At 49.1% G+C, this 24,824-nt stretch overlaps 6 protein-coding genes across 6 annotated transcripts in view; 3 read left to right on the plus strand and 3 right to left on the minus strand.

The window, feature by feature from the left end:
• BP5553_04738 (uncharacterized protein) overlaps positions 1-1,921 on the plus strand; it is a gene marked incomplete at both ends in the record, with an annotated part of 2,806 nt that extends 885 nt beyond the window's left edge. Inside the window, 2 exons of the mRNA XM_032013361.1 lie at positions 387-1,687; positions 1,772-1,921. Coding sequence (XP_031869961.1) covers positions 387-1,687; positions 1,772-1,921 — 1,451 coding nt within the window. The remainder of the gene's footprint in view (positions 1-386; positions 1,688-1,771) is intronic.
• Positions 1,922-4,592: 2,671 nt separating this feature from the next.
• BP5553_04739 (uncharacterized protein) lies at positions 4,593-5,018 on the minus strand (the record flags this gene model as incomplete). Its single annotated transcript, XM_032013362.1, has 1 exon — positions 4,593-5,018. The coding sequence occupies one exon, from the start codon at positions 5,016-5,018 to the stop codon at positions 4,593-4,595; it is 426 nt and encodes a 141-aa protein (XP_031869962.1).
• A 1,556-nt stretch (positions 5,019-6,574) lies between these two features.
• BP5553_04740 (Protein kinase-like (PK-like)) lies at positions 6,575-10,621 on the minus strand (the record flags this gene model as incomplete). The annotated part of the gene is made up of 5 exons (XM_032013363.1): positions 6,575-6,798; positions 6,846-7,139; positions 7,197-9,070; positions 9,167-9,904; positions 9,957-10,621. 5 exons carry the CDS (start codon positions 10,619-10,621, stop codon positions 6,575-6,577), a joined length of 3,795 nt encoding a protein of 1,264 aa, XP_031869963.1.
• Positions 10,622-12,165: 1,544 nt separating this feature from the next.
• Positions 12,166-15,782, plus strand: BP5553_04741 (Uncharacterized protein; the record flags this gene model as incomplete). Its single annotated transcript, XM_032013364.1, has 5 exons — positions 12,166-13,503; positions 13,553-14,446; positions 14,500-14,572; positions 14,622-15,363; positions 15,413-15,782. The coding sequence occupies 5 exons, from the start codon at positions 12,166-12,168 to the stop codon at positions 15,780-15,782; spliced, it is 3,417 nt and encodes a 1,138-aa protein (XP_031869964.1).
• A 643-nt stretch (positions 15,783-16,425) lies between these two features.
• Positions 16,426-18,770, minus strand: BP5553_04742 (uncharacterized protein; the record flags this gene model as incomplete). Its single annotated transcript, XM_032013365.1, has 4 exons — positions 16,426-17,243; positions 17,297-17,581; positions 17,630-18,194; positions 18,252-18,770. 4 exons carry the CDS (start codon positions 18,768-18,770, stop codon positions 16,426-16,428), a joined length of 2,187 nt encoding a protein of 728 aa, XP_031869965.1.
• Positions 18,771-22,273: 3,503 nt separating this feature from the next.
• BP5553_04743 (Aldehyde dehydrogenase) lies at positions 22,274-23,949 on the plus strand (the record flags this gene model as incomplete). The annotated part of the gene is made up of 3 exons (XM_032013366.1): positions 22,274-22,332; positions 22,460-22,859; positions 22,918-23,949. The coding sequence occupies 3 exons, from the start codon at positions 22,274-22,276 to the stop codon at positions 23,947-23,949; spliced, it is 1,491 nt and encodes a 496-aa protein (XP_031869966.1).
• Between the last annotated feature and the right edge of the window lie 875 nt (positions 23,950-24,824).

Consider the following 24,824-nt stretch of genomic DNA (forward strand, 5'->3'; position numbering starts at 1 on the left):
CCCCCCGTCCCCTCCCATTAAGCTCCCCAAGTACATATATCGACAGACGCCTCCCCGGCCGCCATCCAGGTGATCGACGCTCCACATTCTTTAACCCACGTCTGCCCTCGAAACGCCCTCGATAAACTCAATAACTACCTACCTATAATATACCTACGAGAGACCACTCGGCGTTGCACGCGACGGACCTTTGCCAGAAACCATCGTGTTGTTTGGTTTCTGTCGACAGCTTCGTTGGCTACTGGAGAGAGACACTGGAACTGACTGACTGTCTGACTGGTTTCCCACCGGCACCACACTTGGAGCTTGACGCGAACCAAACTCGCCTCGGCCCTATCCATCGCGTCCTCGACAAGTCCGGGTCAAAAGTCGGAGTCCAAATCCAGGCCGGTCGAGTCCAGTTGGGTCAAAGAACGTGAACGTGCAAGCGGCCTTTGTCCACTCACTCGAATTTGCCGCGAACGGTACTCCTCCCGGGAGACCGTCGTGGACTTCGATCTTACCTCCTCCCACAGCAATGGAAACTCAGAGCTTCACTGCTCGAAGGTCAGCGGCCTCCAATCTCCCTACTTTCCAACTCCCACCCCCCGAAAACCACCTCTCGGGAATGCACAAGTACCCGGCGTACGCGCCAACAAGCTCCACGCAGCCCACGCCGCCATCCAGCAGTGTACTCACTCCTCCGCCTGCTCACCCAAACGACAACAGCCCGTTGTCCAGTCTGAACAGCGCCAGCTCCGGCGGTTCAACGACCGGTGTCCCTCCTTATCAACCCATGGGTTATTGGCCAACACCACAGAACCCCTCATATACCTACAGCTCGGCGCCCCCAATGTCGGGGACGTATGCCCAAGGGCAGCAGAATTACATGAATGCCGGCCGCCCAATGTACTCGCCAGCCATGAATTTCCCAAATCGGGGGACCAACTCGCCCACCGCAGGTGAAGGACTTCCACCCCCGCCATATGACATCAATCTCCCGCCGTTCCCAACTTCCGCAGGCTCATCAGGAGGCCAGCAACAAAATCTCCCAACTCTTGCCCCTCAACAGCAGCAACAACACCAGCAGCAACACCACCACCAGCAACAACAACATCACCAGCAGCAGCATCACCAACAACACCAACCGCCCCCACCACCTCAGCAGCTCCAACCTGCTTCTCAGGCGCCTCAGCAATCGCCTCTACATGCTCCAGAAAACTATGGTGGCCGACCCCCTCCAACTCCATCATATTACACTCCTGCTTCCACACCCCAGCAAGCCTCATTCCCAGCATACACACAGCAATCGCCCCCTCAGCAATCTCCTAATGCATCTTCAGCGCCCACCAATCGAATCTCGCCCGTCTCAGCTCCCCAAAACTACCACTCCCGACCATATGGAGGCTACAGTCTCCCTGCAATGGCGGGTCCAATCATGTCCAATGTACATAACCCTGGAAACCAGATGGCGCTCGTAGGAGGCATGAACATGCAATATCCACCTCATCAACTAGGCGGACCAATGTATGGACACCATCCCGGACAGCAGCAGCAGCAAAGTGAGCGCCCCTTCAAATGCGATCAATGCCCGCAGTCGTTCAACCGAAACCACGATCTCAAGCGCCATAAGCGAATTCATTTGGCTGTGAAGCCGTTCCCGTGCGGGCATTGCGACAAGAGCTTTTCCCGGAGAGATGCGTTAAAGGTATGGTTTTAATCCCATTCCATTTCGCTATAATTGGAGGGGTATTTGGTTTTTGTAAGAAGGGAAAGCTAATTAAATGAACAGAGACATGTCCTGGTAAAGGGATGCGGGAAAGGCACCGCCAACGGCACGTCGAACACCAACGGCGATAGCCAATCACCGGATATTAAAGCCGAAGGAATGGGGGATTCTATCCAGAGCCCCAGTCCAGAAATGATCAAGAAGGCCATCTGATCACTTTCTATGTCTCTGTGGAGCACCCACGTCACAGTACACGGGGTTGACGTGAGATTTTTGTGTATGTGAAGGGAGTCCGGGGATTGGCGGCGTAACATTTGGGACTGTAAACCCCGCCCCCGACAAAAAGTCGGACGGGTGCAATACCCGGCGTTGTGTGTTGTGGTGTTTTTTCCCCCCATCTATGCGAAGCGAGTCTTGTCTGGGGTACGAGTGAAACGAACGGGGGTTTTTTGTTTTGCCGCCCAGCTATATTTTTCCATGTTGGTGTACGGGGCACGCCGGCTACTCTCTGAAGGATAATTTTGAGAGACGATATAACAGCCGTCATTCACGGCCTATTACTTCTTGAGGAGAGCAAGAGCCTGGCTAGCATTTCGGATTCTTGCGCATTCATGGGTTGGTTGGATGGGAATACCTCTTCCAGCGCTACTGCGCACTGTGTGTTGTACGGGGTCATTTTTTCTTCCTTTTCTGCTAGCTTTAGGGGGGGGTGGGGTGCATTCTGCTATTTGGGCATTATTTGCTTCTTCTTTTCTCCCCCATCGCCCTGTTTAACGAGATATCCGATGGTCTGGTCTGGATAAAAGACAGATTAATCAGTAGCTGTACTTGTATCACCATAGCGAAACTTAAATGAGCAAAATGGAGATTTTTCGAAGTATTTCAAGTTGTTGATAGATGGGGAGTATTGGTTGGTGATGTGGGAAGGAAATGAAGTGAAGTATAAATGGTGATTCAAATAGATAAGAATACGTAGTACGATGAAACCGATTAGAATCTTGGAGTATACGTGCTACATACTTGGGATGTGGTCTAGTTGTTGAAACAAGCAGCCCATAAGACGCCATCTCCAGCCCTCACATCGGCAGTTAAAGGAACCCCATCAAACAAACAACTCCCCAAGAAGCCACGCAACACAAGCAATCCCACCCCACCCACGCCCACGGCGCTGGAGTTCAGGATTCGGCGGACATTTTGGATGCTGTGTCGTCTGCGGTGTCTGTGTCTGTGTGGTGTTGCCCAAACAAGGACCAGGTTCCTCGTGGCGGCCAGGGCCCCGGAATAGTGGGATTGTGGAGGTGGCTTCGGGCGTGGCGTGGTGTGTGGCGTGGCGGGGACGTGGCGCTGCGCTGCGCTGCGCTTTTAATAATCCACGATGCGACTGCCGTGGGAACACCGCGCGACTCCGTTACCGGGTTGCTGGAACTGGAACCCGGCGCGCAGAGGAGACTTCGTAAATGCAACTGCAAACTGCAACTGCAAATGCAAATGCAACTTGCCATGTGGCTTCTTGCTTTGCTAGCTTGAGCACGTGTAGCCGGCTGGGACCCTGTGATCACGCTGGGGATAAGATGGGATGAATCCGGAATCCGGATGATATATTTCTGTTCGCTTGGGTGCTACGTCTTGGCGGTGGTGGTTTTCTGGGGATGGGCTTGATGATCAACCGCTGATCGCCCGAGCGTGTCTATCTACTTGCACTACTTTACTCTACTCTGCCCTACTCTTCCCTACTCGTGATGGATTCCGGGTCGTTGCATCTAGCTCCACAAAAATATAAATACCCTTCCCGGGAGTAGTATAACTCCTCACTAATTTTTCCCGAGCATGAGTATGACAAAAAATCCTAACCTTCCCTCAGTTTTATAATGCAAAGATCGACAATATTAAGGCTCTTGATGTCACGGTTTGATGTATTATTATTTTCGAAATCGACATTATCGAGCGGCTTTTAATAAGCTAAGAAGCACTAAGGGGTGTGGGTTTAGAATTCTACGCGAGTTCCCTGTTGAGCTAGATTTGTGAAATAAGGTGGAGGGGTTAATTAATTAATGGCGGTTGTTGTCCCTACTTATTATTATAAAAATTATCGGGCTTCTAGGAATCGAGTTTTGATAGGAGGCTTTTATTTAGTTTTTGTTTATTATGTGTTTGGGGGCTAAGGGCAGGGTAGAAAAAGTGGTGTTTCTAAAATGGTTTGTTGAGGAAAAGAAAGGCGGGGGATTTATGGGATGATATAAGGGCAAAACCAAGTTATACAGTGAATTGCAAGTAGCGCGTCTAACTACTAATTATTGCGCTCTCGTGATATAGTAGCTCTTATGATTTACTACAAGGTGGTGGGTGACCTTTCATCTATACTACGGACCACATCAGCGCACATAATGTGGGGCTGGATTCAGACGCTGAGTGAGAAGTTAGAACTTAAGAAGGGTGAGTAGGGAGGGTAAGTGAATTAGGTAAGCTAGGTACTATCCAGCTATAGACGCTCTATGGGAGCTTATTATTTATACCATGGACTATCATACTACAAGGTATGCATCGATATATAGTTAACCAAAAACTGTAGTATTTAATTGTCAAAAAGGCGTCTATATCTCGAGTTTTGACGCGCATTCTAGCTCTTGAGAACAGCAAAGTTGTAAAAATTAACATGATCTTGATTAATGACTATGTACCATTATCAGGACTATGAACGTATATATTTAACTCCTCCTTCCAATTTCCCAAAACCAAAACTGTCAACCCACGCAAGTGCCACGCGAAAGCATAAGGAATGTTTCAATGCTTTTTAACAGTTTATCCTCGCTATAAGTGTTAGCGAGGAGTCTTCTTTTAATAATTGAGGTTTGATCAGCTGGGAAGTGCGCTTACTTTATACAAATTAAGTGGCCTGAGGGGGGGAAGAAACATCAGGAGTGACAGCCTGTCCATCAACCAACCAAGCATCCTCATAACCGTAGAAGGCGCGCTCGTGCTTGGCGGTATCGGTCACAACGACGACGATGAATCCGTTGGGGTCATGGCCTTGGTTGATGAGCCAGGAAGGTCCGCAGGGTTGGGATTGGTAGTCGGTAATACGTGCTGATTGCGTTGTGCCATGGATGGTGTAGTCGCATGCTGGCAGAATCTGAGGGCCGTCATTCTGCTGAACGCCAAAGGAATAGTGGCATGTGTTGGCGGCGTCATCGCAGGTACGGGTGAAAGCCGTCAGGGTCCAGGGGAGGTCTGTTTGCCTGGCTTGAATAGCTGGGGCGGCGAGAGCGCCACTGGCGAGGGCACTGACGAAAAGGATAGTCTTAGAGAACATGGTTTCGGTATTGATTCTGTTTTGAGTTTGAGTTTGAAAATTTGTGTTTGGTTATGTGACTGAGTTGATTATATTGTCTTGAGTTTGGTAGAATCGAGATGCTTTATGATGATGATGAGAAAATTTACTTGAGGTGTTGAAGGGCAGTATTAATATAGCAAAATTCATTAAAGATCTACATCAGCAATACCTGCGTCATCAGAGATCACGAGAATCTGATCGTCCACGATACTTCGTATTAAGGTCTTGGCTTCAAGGTTCTTCGTTCGTATTGCATTCTCTCGAAGCCTTCAGCCTCGCACAATTACCCCGGCTTTGCATTCCATTTGGCCTTGGCTTGAAGGGATCGGTGCTACCGTGCTAGGAACATAAATGATCGACACGTAGCTTCGTATTAGGGAAGACATTCAGCCTCACCGTCTTACTCCGACTTACGTTTTAGTGGCCTTGGGCCGCTGGCTCAGCACATTTATTCGCTTCACGTACCACCGTCAACAACACGGGAAGATCGACAAGCGTGATGTTTGCTGTTTTGTTTTTCTTGCGATTGGAACGACTTGTGCTGGCATGCCATGCAAGATTTGGTCGATATGACATAAGCCTGATCATTTAATGGCTAAAGTCCCGTGGTTGCCCCGCATCGTATTTTTCATTTGCATTCGAGGAATTAATTACTTGACGCTATGAAATTGCTATTTTTAGCATTTCGTGACCAAGCATACCTATTTTGCTTTTTATAGTGCACCGTATGATAATATGAGGCTTGGCGTACTCGGAGGTGTCGGGTGTGGCGTCAATGTGGAAGCGGCAGTGTACCTCCGCATTTTGTGCTGGGCAGTACCGGCGACGGAAGACGACGTATTCAGGCCAATTTCCTCAAGGTATTTCCCTTTCCAAGGCGGAGAGAGAATCGTCATTACCACGTACCAGGGAACCAAAAATCATACGTTGAGCGTTTGAATTGCACCGGCTTATGGTTCCTAGTCAAGGTAGTACATGTACATGTCCAATCAGACCTTGTCTTACCGAGTACGTATTCTGACTTGTTGATCCTTCAAGGCGGTCAACGCTCTTAGTATTGCACACAGTAATCATCAGCGCTTAGTTTTGAGACCATTCATGCAAAATAGAAAAGTCAATTTCCGAATTATACTGTACGTGATGTAGACGTGTATGGTACAAGCAAAGGTAGCAATTCCTGCACAATCTATTACCGCTTCTGCAAATTCCATGATCTCCCGCACCGTCTCCGATCTCTTCCATCTCGAAAGACATGCACGCCATATACAAGACAGTATTATAACCACACTTCATGCTGTTCTTCATGTTCAGACCAAATTCAGGGCTCCCTCCACCTATGCTGAATTAATGCGAAACAAAATGAAAGAAACCCAATTCAACAACCTCGTCGACTGCTACGTTCACCCAGCATAGACACGCCGCAGAATGCCTTCGGCGGAGGCATGTCCTAACATCGTTGACACGAGGTGATCGTTGGCTCGCGAGACTCAATTCATCTGTAAAGCTGGTGTATAGTGAGAATCAAGCCATATCACCTACATGGAATTCAACGTCTTTATCATCATTCTCTTCTTTCGCTCATCAGAGACAAGCATTCCACGGACCTTCAACACACTCTCCAAGGTCTCCATAACCTTGTTGAAACTACTGGCGGCACCTTGTTCCTGTGTGAAACGTGCAATGCTCAGGTGCGATCTCTTGCCATGTTCGATGACCGTCATGACTTCGCCAGCAAAAGCAACCTCTTTCATATCAAGATCTATAGGGCGTTAGTTGTAGTACTTTCCAATTGGATAAGTTGCTCACAATTCTTCGCTCCAACCTTTCCAAAGACGATGTTTCTCTCCTTGTCAACCTGGACCTCTCGGATACCATATCGCTTCCATTCTCGAAGGATAGTCGTAATCTCCTGTCGGGCTCTTCTTCTGGACACTGAGAAACACACGAATTTCGAAACCGGTTTTACATGGAAGAGCTTAGCTAGCCAGTTCTGTTGTGGTTCGATTTGTCGAGCCCGCGGATCGTCTCGTCCTGCGTGTGATTGACGTTGAGCCTCCACCATAGAGTCACAAAGACTAATGGTATCGTCGATGTCATAATCTGGCGAAAGAGTCAATATCACTCAAGTGGGCAAGAGGGGATTTTGGATGTACTTACGGGTGGCGGTCATGTCTGACTTAGAGTTTCGTTTCTTAAACAGGCCGCGCAGACTAAATCTCCTGTTTTTGGGTAGAATCGGATAAACATCGAGATGGTCAAGTCCTTGATCGGCATCGCTACTTGAAGTCCGAGACGGCAACGCATCGGTACCCCTCGTTGAGTTTCTGAAGTCATCTTCCCCGCTCTTTGAATTGCGCCTGAACCAAGTCGGCTTCTTGGCAATTGTACCAGAGCTGATATCGCCCACAAACTGATTGTCATTGCTATTAATGTACTCTTCTTGAATACCCTCTCGGTTTGGAGTAACATCTAACTTCGGTGAAGCATTGTATTGACGTCGAAGATCCAATCGCGATGTTGGGAGTCGGGTGCTACCGCTGGGGTTCAAATCCAATCCTCCACTCATCAAAACTACCGGGCCGGCACGAGAACTCTTCTTGCGAATAGTGAGGGGAGCAGGCACTTGTACTGGGCTGCATGGAGAAGATGGCTCAACTACCCGAATAGTGTGTGTCATTCGAGTGGTAGTCCTATAGGATCGGTCATCCATGAAATTTGTATTCGATGCTCCCGACTCGGGGGCAGATGCTATTCGGCTGCCTTTGCCTTCTGGGCTTAAGTATTCAACAACCTTCACCGAATCAGAAGCTCTCCGAGGGGAGATGTCCTCATATATTGATGGTAGGAGACGGTTCGACGCACGATATTTGGTTTCCATTGGAGCAGAGGAAGCTCGGCGGTCGGGATACGCCTGAGTGGGGGATTGTGGCTGCATCAGACGATCGATATGTGATACCATCCGGTCAAGATACCCTGGTGAGTCATCTCCACCAGATAGTTTCCGAAGCTCAGCCTGCTTTCGGGCTTCAACGAGCTGTTTCTTGACTGATTCCGACCTAGAGGGAGGAAGTGGTAGCGGGCGAGCCTCTAGAGAGATACACTTTGACTTCCGGTTTGTTTCTGAAGTTGAGGATGCCACATACTTCTTCTGGTTATTAGAATCCGAGGAAGAAGTGTCCCTTGCTGATGCCGATGCGGTTGCACCTGTACTCTCTAACTTTTGGGAGTCTGATATCACTGAGGTTCTATTAAAGGCCTCATCACAATCTTTGGCCAAGCTGCTACTAAGCTGTCGAACATCCTCGGTCCATATTTGGCTGGCGCGGCCGGCCTTTGCCACAGGAAACCGTGGCGCTGATGCTTGACCTTTCTTTGATCGGATGTAGTTTGGCGAGGGAGCTTCTTCGATGGAATGACGAATGCCATCTCCATGGCCAACTACTTCAGTACTATTGCTGTCCTGTCGAGGCTCCGAAGAAAAGTTTCTTTGGCTGCCACCGCCAGATGGCTTTCGGAGGTGGGAAAAGCTCACGCCACGTTTATATGCAACAGCTGATCGCCCATAAGGCGCGCTGCCTCGACTTCTAGTGGAACTGGCTAACGAACTTCGGGATGCATATACTCTCGGAGGGACGAGCTTGTGCTGTCCTCCACTGGCAGCAGGCATCCGGAAACGTGAGCGAATCTTCGGAGAACAGCCGTCATCCTGATCTCGATTCCGATAAATCGTAACCTTTGGGCGGTCTGCATGTCGGATTGCGTCAAGATGTTGAGGCCGGGAGGCTTTGAAAGGATCGTAACTCTGCTCCGTCTCAGCAGCATTGCTGATTACTGTAAAGCGAGATACTTGGCGGCCAACGCCTTTTGCCTTGATCTGGGAGAAATTGCAAGTGGAATATGTCTTCTTCAGCACAGCTGGTTTATTGTGGTGGTAATCGCTCGAAGAATATCCAAGATCCGGGATATAGTTTTCCAGTTGCTCATCTCGGTATTTCAAAAGTAGACTGTAGAATAACTTCTGATCATTGGTTCTATCGAATATTAGTAGGTGATGCGTGCGATAAATCATCGTCGAGGTGGTAGTTCTTCATATTACTAGGGGGGGCTCAATGAAAGTAAAGACGTACTCTTCGCTCAAAAGCGCATCCATGAGCTGCTGCTCGGAAAGCCGATGCCACATCGACCTCAAGTGCCGGAGGAGTTCTTTGCTAATATCACTTCGGCGGAGAACAGGCCGGAGACAGTCGTTCGCAGAGGGTGACTGCGGATAATAGCCTCCCCCGAGATTGTCCAAGTAGTCGTATTTCCTGAGAAACGGGTGTCTCCATATCTGGCTCAGGTTGATCCTATCCCTTGGGTTGACTTGCAAAACTCTCCAAATAAAATTGGCCGCATCTTCGCTGAACTCTGGAGCCATTTCGTACGAACCCTTCTTGATCTTCCACAGGAGCTGGCTGATCCATTCCTTGCCGGTTCCGTCAACATCAAACGGCAATCTTCCAGCCAGTGTAACATAGAGAATGACCCCCATACTCCAAATATCAACCTTATCGCCACGATAATTGGTACCCCGGATCAATTCTGGCGCAGCATAGTGCGGACTGCCGCATGATGTCTTGAGTTTGTGACTTGGACTCTGGTGCAGCGCGGCCATCCCAAAATCAGCAATCTTGATGTCCTTACTCTTTGTGATCAGGATGTTCTCGGGTTTTAAGTCTCTATGACAGATATTGAACGAGTGGCAGTAGCCGACGGCGCTAAGTATTTGTCGAAAGTATTTCATCGCCTCCTCCTCTGGCAGTCCGCCCCTCAGTGAAATCTGCTCAAAGAGCTCTCCATTGTCAACGTACTCCAAGACCAAGTATCTAAATGTGATTAACAACAATTTCAACGCTTCAAGGGACTAAAGGAGCCTACATTTCGGTACGGTTCTCCCAGATATCATACAACTTCATGATATTTGGATGCTGGATAAGCTTCATAATAGCCACTTCTCTCTCAATCCCAATAGGCATCCGTCTAATTCCATCCTCCGAGTCGGGAATGCTAGATTCGGCTTTATCAAGAGCAGCTAGGCTTCCGGCCTGCGACAATTGAGCATTCTTCTTCTGGACGATCTTGACGGCTGCTTCTTGTCCCGTGTAAGCATGTCTGGCTAGACGAACTCGAGCCGTAGCGCCTTTGCCTAAAGTTTTCCCCAATTTCCATGGTCCAATGTGCCCTTTAATTCGCTTGCCATCAGAGGCGTTAGTGGAGACCGTTGATATTTGCGAATTTCGGTTGGATTCGGGGGGAGGGTCTCTTTTAGTTATGGCTGAAAGGCGCGGGTTTGCAACATTGGGCCCAGGCGAACCCGTTCGGTGAGACTCCCGCAAAGCGAAATTATCCGCGAGCGGTACTGGGGATGCCGGTGCTGGGTTGAGTACCTGCAAAAGCCCATTGACCTTGAGGCTGTCATGGTGTGGTATACGGGATGCCTTCAAGGAAGCTGGTTGGTGGTGTTGAGCATTGTTGACTCTCTTAGTTGCATCACCAAGAGGTGGGCGACGCGTTGGCGGTCGCGGAGGAAGTTGACCGTTCATGATGCACAGCAGCAAATATTATCGTGGATAGATCTATGGTAGCATGGCCAAGGTATTCGATCAGTAGACACGGAAAGTTGCTAGATATTCACTGGAAGCCAGCGTATCAAGGGATGCGCAGCGGTTCCAATGCTCGCTAGGTAGAGCCAGTTGGTAGTACTCTTCGCACTCGTTTTGCCGGCGAAATTTGAGAGTCAAGGCAATCTGGATCTGTCAGCTCTGACCGCGTCCTTTAGAAGTATTGTAGAGGAGATACATGGCATACGTCGTAATTCTTGTTAAACGCGGTGCAGCGTAAAGTACCTCGCTCAAGCGCAAGAGATAGCCGGAAAGGTACGAACCCCGAGTAACTAGTCCTCTCGAACGGAAGAAGGCAGCCCGAGTGCAGAGACCTAGGCAAAGAAGCAACTGAATGCCTACGTTGCAATGTGAAAATGTACAGCGCAGAATGTGGGATTGGTGTTGTTGTGGTGTTGCGAGGTTGATTTGTTGACATTAGTCAACTCCTCGCGTCGAGGGCTAGAGAGAGGAATGCACCATTTCGCCCACCCCACCAACATGCCAGAGAACCGGCTAAACACATTCCAAGCCAAAAGAAATACTTCTCATGGTAGTTATTTTAGACGCATATTTGGAGAATAGACGCCCAGGTGTGTTACGCATAACAATAAGAAGCATTCATTGATACAATATGGGATTCTCGTCCATACAACTACGCATGACGGCTAGATCAAATAATGGCACAAAGTAGACCTACATTATCTATAGTAGATTCACAACCATAAAGAAAAGGCTGGGAAGATACTCGTCGGCGGAATCAATACCCTAGGTATCCTATTTGTGCCAACACGCTGGGGGACCCACGACTTAGAACTAACAAGTGATACCTACCAAACAGGCTAGGTGGGATCGACAGCTGCGTAGATCTCTAAAGAGAGCATCCTTAGTTGAACATCCCCGATGTCTCAGCGCAGGGGGAGTTTACAGCTGAAGTACCATTTAGCTTTCGGAGAGTATAGTTTGCATATGTTGGTCTCACGTAGGTATCGCTGTCCAGGGCCTTACGGGGGTTCCTATAGATCAGCAAGATCACTGTCTTTCAACCACGCCGCTAGCTTTCGAGGTTAGGCAAAGGGATTTCTAAGAGTAGTACGGCTTCCAAAGATTAATGACGAATCGCGGAGGGATTCGTTATCTCGCGAGAGGCTGTCATGGAAGACCTCAGCCGCCGCGGAATGCTACTTGAGTAGAGGGGCTCTAAAGAGCGGTAACGGGAGGGAGTCTATGATATCGTCTAATATGCCGAGGTACGGGTTTGGAAAAGAGGTTAATTGTATGTTCCCGATTGACTGGCTGGTGAAGTGTTGTCGTCCATGTTGACAGATTTGGATGAGCCGAAATCTCTTTGTGGAAGCGCTTAGTCACGTGATTACATGAGTCCAAATTGCGGCGCGTCGCGTCAACCTTTACTGGGGTTGCGACAAGGTCGCAACCTTGGAAACTATTCGACATAACAAAAGCAAGGCCCCCAAGAGATACGGAGTATGTCGTCGCTACTAAACGGCTCCCGCAGAAGACGGCGACTCGAATTCGAGGATGAAGAGGATGCGGACCCCGAGAGAAGATCAGAACGGTCGACGCCCTCAGTTGATTCCGCCAAACGCGTTCGCACGAATGGATATATGAGCGACTCGCAAACCCCATCACCACCTCGTCTGCCATCTTCCCGGCGGCGCCACGGTAATCCCTCCCAAGATGAACATCTCGGTGGGGATAGCAGCATGCGCGGAGCCGGCCCAAATCATTTCCAGCCAGGTGCAATCGTTCGAGTCAAACTTACCAATTTTGTGACCTACGAAAATGCCGAGTTCTACCCCGGACCGAATCTCAATATGGTTATTGGACCAAATGGCACGGGAAAGAGTTCGCTCGTTTGCGCGATATGCCTGGGGCTTGGATGGGGACCAGTCCATTTAGGCCGAGCTCAGCAGATTGGGGAATTTGTCAAGCATGAGATGAACGATGCTTTCGTCGAAATCGAGCTGCAAAAGAGACCGACCGAGCCGCGGAATCATGTCGTTCGTTTGAGGATAATCAGAGACGGAAATTCTCGCGAATTTTGGTTGGACGATAGGAAAACGTCTCTCAAACATATACAGGCTTTGACGAGAGCCTTCAACATCCAAGTTGACAACTTGTGCCAATTCCTTCCGCAGGACAAGGTATCAGAGTTTGCGGCATTATCACCAGTTGAGCTTCTACAACAGACGCAACGCGCTGCAGCCCCCCCGGAGATGCTTGAACAGCATGATGCCCTGAAAAAGATTCGCAGAGACCAGAAATCTTTGGAACTTCAGCACGAAGCAGATAAGGAGCACTTAGAGGGTCTAGAGAGTCGCCAGGAGAATTTGCGGGTCGAGGTCCAAAGATTAGAGGAGAGGAACCAGATCCAAGAGAAGGTATCCATGCTTGAGAAAAGCATACCTTTCGTGGAATACAGAATTGCTCGCCTCCGGCACTTAGAAGTCAAAACCGAGAAGGAAAATGCACAGAGGCGTTTTAGAAATTTGGAGGCAGAACTTGAACCGACACTGCAGTCCATCAAACACACGGAAAACTATCAGCAACAAATTTCCGCCGTGGTGCAGGCACGGAGAGTGGCGGTTGGTGCGGCTGAGCTTGAAGCCAGTGAACTCATCAAAAGGGTTGAAGTTCTGGACGAGAATATAATGGAGATTGGGCAGTCGGCAGATGCAGAGCGCGTAGAAAATAAAAAGAGAACACAGGAGCTTCAGGCCATTCAGCGGAAGATTATTGAACTGAAAGCTCGTCTGAACGACGCTCCTATAGAGTTCAACGCTTCAGAATGGAATGAACGCATTGTGAGTAGACTGTATTGATACTCCGCTCTCACTAGCTAATTGTTTGCAGAGGGAAAAAGAACATAAGCTCCGGGAGATCAATGCCGAAATTCGCGAAATTGTAGTACAGGACAAGGAACTCATGGGTCTTGGTAAAGAAGTTCTTCGTGAAGTCACCGCCGAAGAAGAAGCCATGGCCACCCTAGATACTCAAGAGGGTATAAAAATGAGCAGACTGGAAAAAGTCTCCAAAGAGACAGCCGATGCTTGGAAATGGGTCCAAGACAATCCTGACGAGTTCGAAAAGGAGGTCCACGGTCCCCCTTTAATCACCTGCTCTGTTAAAGACCCTAGATATGCGAATGCTATCGAATCTTTGCTCCGCCGCACTGATTATTTGACTATAACAGCCCAGACCCATGCCGACTTCAAAAAGTTGCAAGACCAATTGCTAGGAAAGATGAATCTTGCCGATTTTCCAGTGAGAAGGACTGACGGGTCCGGGGATGATGGACGCCGTCCGCTATCCGCACAAGATAAGCAGCATTTTGGTTTAGACGGCTGGGCCGTAGATTTCATTGATGGCCCAGGACCTGTGCTGTCTATGCTTTGCGAATCTTTGAATATGCACAGAACCGGGATATCACTTCAAGATATCACTGATGACCAATTCGACGCCATAATTGCCCAGGGGCAACTCAATACCTGGGTGGCTGGGACGAACTACTATAAAGTGTCAAGAAGACGAGAATACGGGCCACAAGCTGTCTCAACAAACACCAGAACTGTCGGGCCAGCGAGGTATTGGATTGACCAACCAGTTGACACTTCTGCAAAGGAAGAAATGCAAACAAAGATCGACTCATTGAAATCTAAGTTTGAGGCGCTAAAAGCCCAAATTCGACCTCTCCGACTAAACAAGAATGACCTTATGGCTAAGGTTAAGGATATCGAGGGGCAAATGGTGAGTCCACTTGAAGGCGGGTATTTGGATATACTTACGAGGTGTTTGCGTAGAAAGAAATCAAGAACGATAAAGCAGAAATCCAAAAGGTTCATGGTCAGCAGGCAGCTCTCCCAGACAAGATTAGTAAGTCCGATAGTGCCCGACTCCCCATTATTTACTCATATTTCCCTAGAACGCGAAGAAGAAGCCTTGGAGGAAAAAAGGCAATCTGGAGTGGAATTTCGTGCCCGTCTCAAAAAGCTCCAAATCCAGCATGACCATGCCGTCCTAAGAAAAGCCAAAGTCGCTCTTGACCATAAAGAATTGGTTGCAAAAATTCGAGCCAGCCACGAAGAGCTGCTAGAAGCCGAAATTAGACTCATCGAGGCTACCTCTGACGTTGAGGCACTCACAGAGCGCAATAGGGACATCCACCAGCATTTAGAAGATGAACGTCGACAGGTTAAACAGATGGAGGACGAGTCGAAGGAGGTAAAGCGAAGGGCAGCAAGTGCCCTCCAGGTTTGCCAGGAGATCCGCTCGGACCCTGCTAACGAGCGGCATCTCGAACACTTCGGTTCAATTCCTCATGATATGACTATTGAGAACCTAGAAATGGAAATCCAAACAGAATCGTCCAAGCTGGAATATGTACATGCAAACAACCCTAACGCAATCAAAGATTTCGAGAGGCGCCAAGTCGAAGTTAATAGGCTTCAAGAAAAGGCTGCCGATACTGAGCGGAAGCTCGAGAGAATGGGCCGGCAAATTACCGAAGTTAGGGGCCGATGGGAGCCTGCACTTGATAAGTTGATTGAAGAGATCAGTGAAGCATTCTCCTACAACTTCGAGCAAATTGGCTGTGCTGGCGAAGTCAGTGTACACAAGGATGACGACTTTGACAACTGGGCAATCCAGATCCGAGTCAAATTCAGGTAAGCCCTTTAATATACCAACTAAACTCTTGATACTAATATTCAACAGAGAAAACGAAACCCTCCAGCTGCTTAATCAACATCGCCAGTCCGGTGGCGAGCGCTCAGTATCCACCATCTTCTACCTCATGTCTCTACAGTCACTAGCCCGCGCACCCTTCCGCGTCGTCGACGAAATCAACCAAGGCATGGATCCCCGCAACGAACGAATGGTACACGAGCGCATGGTAGAAATCGCCTGCAAAGAGCATACCAGCCAGTACTTCCTGATCACCCCAAAACTCCTTACTGGTCTTCGATATGATGAGCGGATGAAGGTACTCTGTATTGCGAGCGGGGAGCACATGCCGGATAATTATAAGCAGCTTGACGTTTCGAAAATTATCGGTATTAGGAGAGCGATCATGGCCGCTAGTTGATTTGACGCGTAATTAATGGGCAGGGAGGGATTTTGCGGCGCTGGTGGTGGTTATATAATGGTGGAATGTGCAAACATAGATGGAGTTTATGGGCAATATGGGCTTGTATGGTTGATACCCGAGGGTTCACTGCTCGTTAGGGCCTATAGTAAGATTTGCTTTTAGTACATAGAAGAGATGTCAACTATCTTCAATTAGCCTTCATAGTGTCTGTTACTGAGGACTCTAACCTACCATGGACTCTAGGGCTTCCCTTTATCCCGGGACAAGTCGTAGTTTCAGTATATCAGTTCATTCGGAGTAATATCATGATTTCGGCAAGGGATACATACTAGCCAATAAAGTTTACAGATTAATTCCTTGATCATAAAAATAATTAACTGCCTACTCAGTAGGTGTTCAATTGAGTATGTACTTTGAAGCCTAGGCTTGGGCGTACTCATCTACAATAATAAGCATCCTTTTATACTCCACAGGCTATGCGCTATGCCCTTGAAACCCCAAACCCAAAAAAGTGGTAACAATAACGCCATTGTATCGCGAGTCGCAACAGGCCGTGTTTCGGTCTGGACGCCAAAACCACCAGAAATAAAACTAACGAATTATCAAGACGCCGATAACCTAAAATACTCAATAATTAATCTCAAATGGCAACCTGCTTCACACTGCTCGCCGGCACCGCACCATTCTCTGTATGACCAACTGTAGCCGACGCAGTAGCAGCAATTAGCCGCTGCCTAAATTGTTCATCTTCGCTCATCTGCTCAGAAGCAAAGTCCCGGTATTGAACTTGATTTGCAGGATCAACCACATGAAGCTCCTCGGGCGAATCCATGCTCTGCCCAGGTTGGGTTTCTGGACTCTTTGAGTCTGACGCTTCGACTCTATGGTTCGACTGCAACTGCCCTAGCATTCCGCTATGATCTTGCATACCGCCAGCCAAAGCCATTATTCCATGGAAGCGAGCCTGTTCTTCGTCGCTCGCAAGTTTTGCTCGCTCCTCTGCCTCCTTTCGGGCAGCTTGACTGGGCGCTCGAGTCTTGAGCTCGCCAGTGACAGATTGCAGGTAGTACGGAACCTCAATGTTACTCTTCAAGAAGAATAGTTTGAGGTTTCTCGCCTTGTCCTTCAACTGGACCTGATTCCTGTCCTTGAGAATTTCGCTGACAGTCCCCTTTGGACCGTACAGATTCAAAATCTGGCTCCAATGAGGACCCTTTACCTGGTCCAGCCCAGCCATCAGCGCATTTTCTTCGTCCGTGCTCCATGGTCGCCTTTGACTTGGAAGACCTGGTCGACGAGTATTCCCGGGATTGCTTTTAGATATGGCAGCTTGCCGAGCCTTTTCATATAGAACTTGCGTCGGCGCAGACTGCGTGTGATATGGGATATTCCCTGAGCCGTATTCCTGCTCGAAGGACCCATTTTGTGTTGGAGGAGAATACCGTTGTAAAGAAGCTCCTAAATCATGCGGTTAGCTATGCATTTACAAATATATAATAGACAGAACTTACCACCATTATGTTGCTGGTGAGCCTGGCCAACTCCAAGGCTCTGGAGTGCTTCTTGAGCAGCTCGGTCAGCGTGGGCCATAAAATCATTATCATTTGACCCAGTGGCCGACTTCTGCTGGGTCTGGTTGGTCTGGGTGGAGCCTTTCACCATTCGACGAGGAGAAACTGGTGCAGTGAGAGCATGTCGCTTCATATATGGGGCGAGGAGCGGCCCATATGCCTTGTTAAGATGAGTGCTGAGATCTCGTAAGAAGTCCTCCCAATCAAACATCTCTGATAATTCCTCTGTGGTATCGTCAGTATTATCCAGATTCAACAGGTCTTCAAACTCACGGATCGATTCCGGGTCGCTTGCCGCATTCATAAGATATTCTTTTCGTTCCCTGCAATCATTGACGAAGCCAATCTCACTTTGGCACAAGGTCGTGTTGGGATGTCTAGTTGACAGGATCTCACTAAGATCATGGGGAAACATTTCGTCTAGGATGTCTTCCTTAGTTTTGTCTTGTTCCTCCTGCTGTGACGCAGACAGATACATCTGCGTTTTGAGGTTCAGGAATAGCCGGCCAGCTTCCGAGCCCAGAGGTTCACCCTCAGGGGTGAAGGTATCAATAAAGCAATCATTCAGCTCGTAAAAACCAACATCTTGGCCGCCAAAAACACTAGAAACAAATGTTGCCAAGTTCGTGGTTCGGATTGTTGCTCGATGCTCCGGTTCTCGGATGTTGAGGCTATCTGCAGAAAGAAAAGGATCTTGTTGGTTATATATTTTCTTGGTCTGGTCAAACAGAGACTTTAACGTGGTGTAGGCTTGTCCAAGTTCCGATTCCGGTTCGGTGACTATCCGGATAGTTTCAGGATAGGGGCCCTGGGCAAGTGTTGACAGAATCTGAGTGGACTATAAGAGAAGTTAGCTTCCGAGTTTATCCAACGGAGCCCTAGGATCTGTTCTTACCAAGCTCTCTAGAATTGGTAAACTCAATATCCGCATGTATAAATTAGGGTCCGACGTAAATCCGTGGATATCCCCGGTAGTCCTCTGTTCGTCCTGGGTGACAACCAGAGCTACCTCGGACTGTGACGGGCCTTGATCACGATGGCCATGAACATTGGACGATTGCTGGAACTGCTGAGTCGCAGCAGCTGTAGCTTGCGCTAGAAGCGCAGCCATGTGGTCATCATTGCCCGCAGTTGTATGTGTAGGTTCAATCCTCTGTCGCTTTTCTGGGCCATCCTGCCCGTCGGGGTTGGGGCGCTTCTGAGCTGATGATGGTTGAAAATACATCGTCGCTGGTTCTGCATAGTACGGGGATTCGTATTTGATCGGTATATCTGTAACGCACCACCTATTAACAAAACAACCGATATCTTGAGAGCAACCCGAAGCAGGTTTTCTTCGTCGGCGAACGCTACCAACACGATTCCTGTGCTGGGGATCCAGAGACTTACCAGAATCATCATTTGGGCCGGCCATGATGGCGGCAATTGCTACGTCAACTTGCGACTCCTCCGAGAATCAATACGGAGCAGGAGCGATCCGCGGCAGTCAGTGTATATATAGAGAGAGATGATGGCGGATGAACCTGAACGAAGAAGCCGCGATAGGGGAAAGGTTTTCTGTTTTCCCTCGAGCCTGCGATACCGATAACGTCCTGAATGAGTTTAGCGCCGTCCATCCAGGCCCTCGAAAACTGCCCTATCCCCAGACCATCCGATACACGATCAATCCCTCATCAAATTGCGACGAAAATGCAAAATTGCCTATTGCCCAGCCACCGCTCTAGCAGTGCACACCACCTTGTTGGCAACATGTGTCTACCGGCAGACAATGAAGTGCGCATAATTACATCATATTATCACGAGAGCCAGAGCCAGAGCACCTAGTCCCTAGTCGAGTCTCGAGGTTCAGAGTATGGTTTGCGCTAGAGGCCCTGACACTACGAAGCACTCAGTGAGTCTGTAGTTGTCCAAGCAGCCAACAAAGTATTCTTACGCAAAACTAACGTCACCAAACCCCATTTCTTGGGCCTAACCAGCTCGGTGGCTTCACTTTATATGGTGATATATGACTAGAGGTTCAGGGACCGGGAGCTAAAAGTTCAAATAGCTAGAGAGTCGGCGCTCAATACGGATTAGTGGTGCTAGTCAGGCTTTGACTAAATCTTCTTATAGTTTACACGTCGGCTTATTCGTTGCTTATAATATTCATATCCTCAAATAAGCCGCAATACTAACTCTTGTTATTCTCTAAAATCGACCCATCCGTCGAGCTGGCGGATACTTTGTAAGGGAACTTCTTAGCACCATACATCAGCTATCAATGTCAACATCGAAGGAACACATATATCGGATCCGACTCAAGGATATCTGACAATGCCAACGACTCAGAAGGCATGGCTATTTCAAATGCTCTCGAGGAACCCGTGCTGATTGGCAAGCGGCAAGCCGGAAGTTTTAGGATTTGTTCTTGTATATTAGAGTTGTTAGCGAGAAGAAAACGCTAAGTCTGTTATCTGACATCTAGAAGGCCCAAAAAACCGGCCTATTCATTCTCCGGTTGCATTTCCTACAATCTTCAGATTCTTTCATATTGTTGCAGTTTACTCTTCCTCGTTCCAAAACTTTCATCTCAAATACTCCGAGTTACTCTGCTCTCACTGTTCTCCATTTCCGAATTATATATCTCCACCTCAGTCACAGACCTCATCACAGAACTTTGCCCAGTCCTCACCCTGCTAATTCCAACTCTGCTCTCATTCGCCTGCCCATGCTGATGAGTTCGACAGCGTCAATTCCAGATATCTATGGCAATCTTATTGGCTCTCAGCAGAGTCAGCACTCAGACCCGCCTTGTTAATCAAATATTCCTAATTCGTTCATTTGCACTTCACTGTTTTCCAGCGCTACCGTTCGAAGATTCCAAAATAGGAAGTTCGGAAGAGGTATATGCAGCACGAGGAGGGTTGATTCGGCACGGCAAGAACCCACCCAACAGCTACCAACAGCTTACCAACTACCAACTACCAACAGTCGCAGCCATACTTCCCCATCTTTTACTTGCATACAGGGCTGAATCGTCGCTTTCATTCTTCTCGGTTTCCTCGCAATGGGATTCCTATTCGACTCAGCGGACCCATTGTGGTGGTTCTGCGACTTATTTTCTCTTCATTTTAATACAAACTTGTCAAGCAATCCGGCGGCAAAAGAACCAGTATGGCTGCCAGGAACCTCCAAATTATCCCCACAGGTATCCAATTTTTGGGTCTGACCTTTTCCGCGACAATGCCGAAAATTCCAAAAAGTTTAGACTGCTAGATATATGGACCAGCCGTTATAAAAAACATGGCTATTATCTCTTAATGAAATCAAAATATCAAAGCGAATACTGCTCTCGGCCATGCTTACCATAGCTCTCATTACCTCTCATGCTTGCTAATAGCTATCCGAGCCTCGGTCCCAATCCCGGGCGCGTTTGTAACATTCGGGTAGTTAACACTGGCTTTGAAATTCTACGAGGTCTTACTCCATAACTCTATAAATAAATTTCAACAACGGGGCGTTAAATGCCCTGCAGAGTGGAGTTGCTTGGTGGAAACGAGCATTGTTGGATACTCCGTACATCACTGACACGTTTCGAGTTATCCTAGACAGCCAGCCACTTATTAAGGGTATTAAAGCAAGGATTTGACGTTTCGGGGCAATAACGTTTTAGCACGGGGCAGCTAGATTCCAAGCAGTAAAACTTCCTCTGTACAAAACCTCTAGCCCGTAAATTCTGTATATGTTGGCATGCCGCTTTTATTGTGTCTTAGTGAGGTGCTACCGCATTTCGATAGGACCATAGGCCACTTCTTCGGTGATGCGGAAATCGGGGACCCCTCACACTGGCGTATTGCCACTTCCAGAACGAACACGCGTGGCGTACGGTCGCAAGGAGCAAGTGTGGGGAAGTGCCAGTCTAGTCCTTCGTGGTGTCTTAGAGTCGCACGGAGTGTAACGGATGAGCTGTTTGACGGTGCTTATGGGATGGGGGAAAGGAGGCAGTGCCTAGAGCTAATGGGACGAAAACGGGGCCTCTGAGGCCCACAAGGAGATGGTCCTGATACTCGCGTTACGTTCCTCCGGAGGGCGAGGCCGGCCTCATCATTATCGCCGAAAAACAAAACATTTGCAAATCTTATCGCCGGCGAGTACTCGCGTACAGTACAGTAGATTGTTACTGTTGGTTTGTTGATTCCAGTTCCGTACCTAACCGCGGTACCGGAGGTGCATACTCTCTCTACCTACCTTACCTACATGTGCATACCTACCTAGGTAGTACAGCATATCAGGGACAGCATTACTACATTACTACTGCGTGCGTAGGTACAGCAGTCTCTCTTCAAGATTACTATTCTCTCCTTGCTGATACAGCTTATGAATTGGCGTTGCAACTGTCGGACGACCTTCCGCATCCTGACAATGGGTTGTTTCCGGGATGCCGCGTCCGGGCTGGTGCAAGCACCTCCTTTGGTCCTGAATAGCCATGGCGCCGTATGAAGCACCACCAGAGACACTAGAGCAGGTCGGGGTTACTGTTGTTCTTAGTAAGATAGGCTAACTGCTCCGTGGCCGCCTTCTAACTCGCTCGGGGCTCAGGACCTCGGGAGTGGAACTATGGAGATGTCCGCAGCTCTCTCACACAGCGCTCCACAGCTCCAACAAGTCGCCACTAAGTCGCGGTAGCGCTGGCCCATCATCCATGTGGCCTGCAGAGACAAACCCACCCCGAATAATGGGGGAGGCGACATGGAGAGCTTTGAAGCCGAGAGAGCTGCGTGTTAGGTGTGAGGTGGGAGGTGTGCGACATTCCCCTCACCTCCCCTCTTTTATTATAATAAGTCCCGAGGGCCCTCTCCTTGTGTGCTCTTTATCTCTCCTCTTCTCCCTCCATATCCCTCTGCCTCACCATATACCAAACATCCACTCCATCACAATATGACTTCAGTCGAACTATCCACGCCGTCCGTGGGCAAATACACCCAACCTACCGGATTGTAAGCTGTCCCTCCAACCTGAACCTCAACCACACAGCGATTGCCGATCTACCCCGCACCTGTGTCTCCATTTCCATTTCTCTTCTCACCGCTACGTGCTGGAACTGACCTGCTATCCAACCACTAGGTTCATCAACAATGAGTTTGTAAAGGGCGTCGAGGGCAAGTCCTTCGAGACCATCAATCCCACCACCGAGGAAGTTATCTGCTCCGTCCACGAGGCCACCGAGAAGGATGTCGATATTGCAGTCGCTGCAGCCCGCAAGGCGTTCGAGGGCCCATGGAAGAAGGAGACTCCCGAGAACCGAGGCAAGCTGCTGGTCAACCTCGCCAACTTGATGGAGAAGAACGTCGACCGGCTGGCTGCGGTCGAGTCGCTCGACAATGGAAAGGCCTTTTCCATCGCCAAGGGTGATGTTGGCATGGCTGCGGGCTGCCTGAGATACTATGGAGGCTGGGCCGACAAGATCGAAGGTAAGGTTATCGACACAAACACGGATACCTTTTCGTATACAAAGCAAGAGCCTGTAAGTCGCCTAGGACGGTTCCCAAGGTATTTTATCATATTCTAACATTCTTATGTAGATTGGTGTTTGCGGTCAAATTATTCCATGGAACTTCCCATTGCTCATGTGGGCATGGAAGATCGGCCCTGCGGTTGCAACCGGTAACACCATAGTCCTAAAGACAGCTGAGCAGACTCCTCTCTCCGCCCTCGTTGCGGCCGAGTTGATCAAGGAGGCTGGCTTCCCACCGGGAGTTGTCAACATCATTTCTGGTTTCGGAAAGATTGCAGGTGCGGCCATTTCCTCGCATATGGGCATCGACAAGGTTGCATTCACCGGTTCGACCATTGTCGGCCGTCAAATCATGAAGGCCGCCGCCATGTCCAACCTCAAGAAGGTTACTCTTGAGCTTGGAGGCAAGTCACCTAACATTATTTTCAACGATGCCGACATCGACAATGCTATCTCATGGGTCAACTTCGGTATCTTCTTCAACCACGGCCAATGCTGCTGTGCTGGCTCCCGTATCTACGTCCAGTCAGGCATCTACGACAAGTTCGTGCAGCAATTCAAGGCTCGTGCTACTGCCAACAAGGTCGGCGACCCATTCGCCGCCGACACCTTCCAAGGCCCACAGATCTCGCAACTCCAATACGACCGCATCATGGGTTATATTGACGAGGGAAAGAAGGCCGGTGCCACCGTAGTGACTGGTGGTGAGCGTCATGGTAACAAGGGATACTTCATCCAACCCACCATCTTCGCCGACGTTACCGAAGACATGAAGATCGTGCAAGAGGAGATCTTCGGCCCCGTCTGCACGATTTCTAAGTTCGAGACGGAGGAGGAAGTCCTCCACAGCGCCAACGACACCACCTACGGTCTCGCCGCTGCTGTGCACACCCAAAACCTGAACACTGCTCTCCGCGTCTCCAACGCCCTCCGCGCTGGAACCATCTGGGTCAACCAATATAACATGCTGCACCACCAGGTCCCATTCGGTGGCTACAAGGAGTCCGGTATTGGCCGAGAGCTTGGAGAGGCGGCGTTGGCCAACTATACCCAAACCAAGTCGGTGTCGATCCGTTTGGGAGACGCGCTCTTTGGTTAAAATTTGAAATGAAATGGAAACGAGCAAAATGTGTATATGACTAGGTAGTTAGCATTGTGTGTCTAGCAAAATTAGCACCAATAATTCCCCAAACCTCTGCCTCGGCCTGGATTATGTTGTGTGACAATGCCAAGCATGTACTTCGTATCTTCCAACATACCTACGACGCCCAAAGCTTACCTGCATTATGTACCTAAGGTACCTAGGTAGGTAGTCTTAAGCATTTGATCGCACAAGTGCGAGTACAGAGTAGCAGGAAGTGGAAGAAGATCACCAGCAGTCCGCGCTTCGGTACACCTTGATGATTTTCTTTTTTCCACTACGTCAACCACCGACTGCGGGGTCAACTCACGCTTTCCCCTTATCGCGCCCTGTGTCCGTCATCGATAGCCGATAAGGCATATAGACGACGAGGCGGGAAAAAGCAGCGGCCTGATTATTACCAGAGTGACCACAAGCCACAGCCATCCAACTCACGCCTTCGCTATTCTTCCGCAACCATACATTTATATGCGTCGACATGCGCCAACCAACCAGCATGCGCCGCACCCAATTGCTGCGCTGAATCGTGTGATCCGTCTGCAGAACGTCCAGCACGCTCTAGGCATAGCTTTCTTCGCAGCGCTGCACCATCAGCTGGCGATAAGCTCTCAAGGTGTGGGAGAGGTAGGGATGGAGCTTCCCCGCGCCCGCACTTCTGCTGCAATGAGTGCTGCCCTTCACGGTGTAGATCTTGCTGGATGGATGTTGGGGACAGCCTTGTGGGCGACCTTGAGGTCATAGGTAGCCGCTTTCGTCTTTCCTCTCTTTCTTACCACGTCGTACCTTTCGTCGTCCTCCGTCCCTTCCGAGAGCTTTGCTCCAGAATATATCAT

The sequence above is a fragment of the Venustampulla echinocandica genome (genome assembly GCF_003357145.1).
Source record: "Venustampulla echinocandica strain BP 5553 chromosome Unknown scaffold_2, whole genome shotgun sequence".
NCBI classification, from domain to species: domain Eukaryota; kingdom Fungi; phylum Ascomycota; class Leotiomycetes; order Helotiales; family Pleuroascaceae; genus Venustampulla; species Venustampulla echinocandica.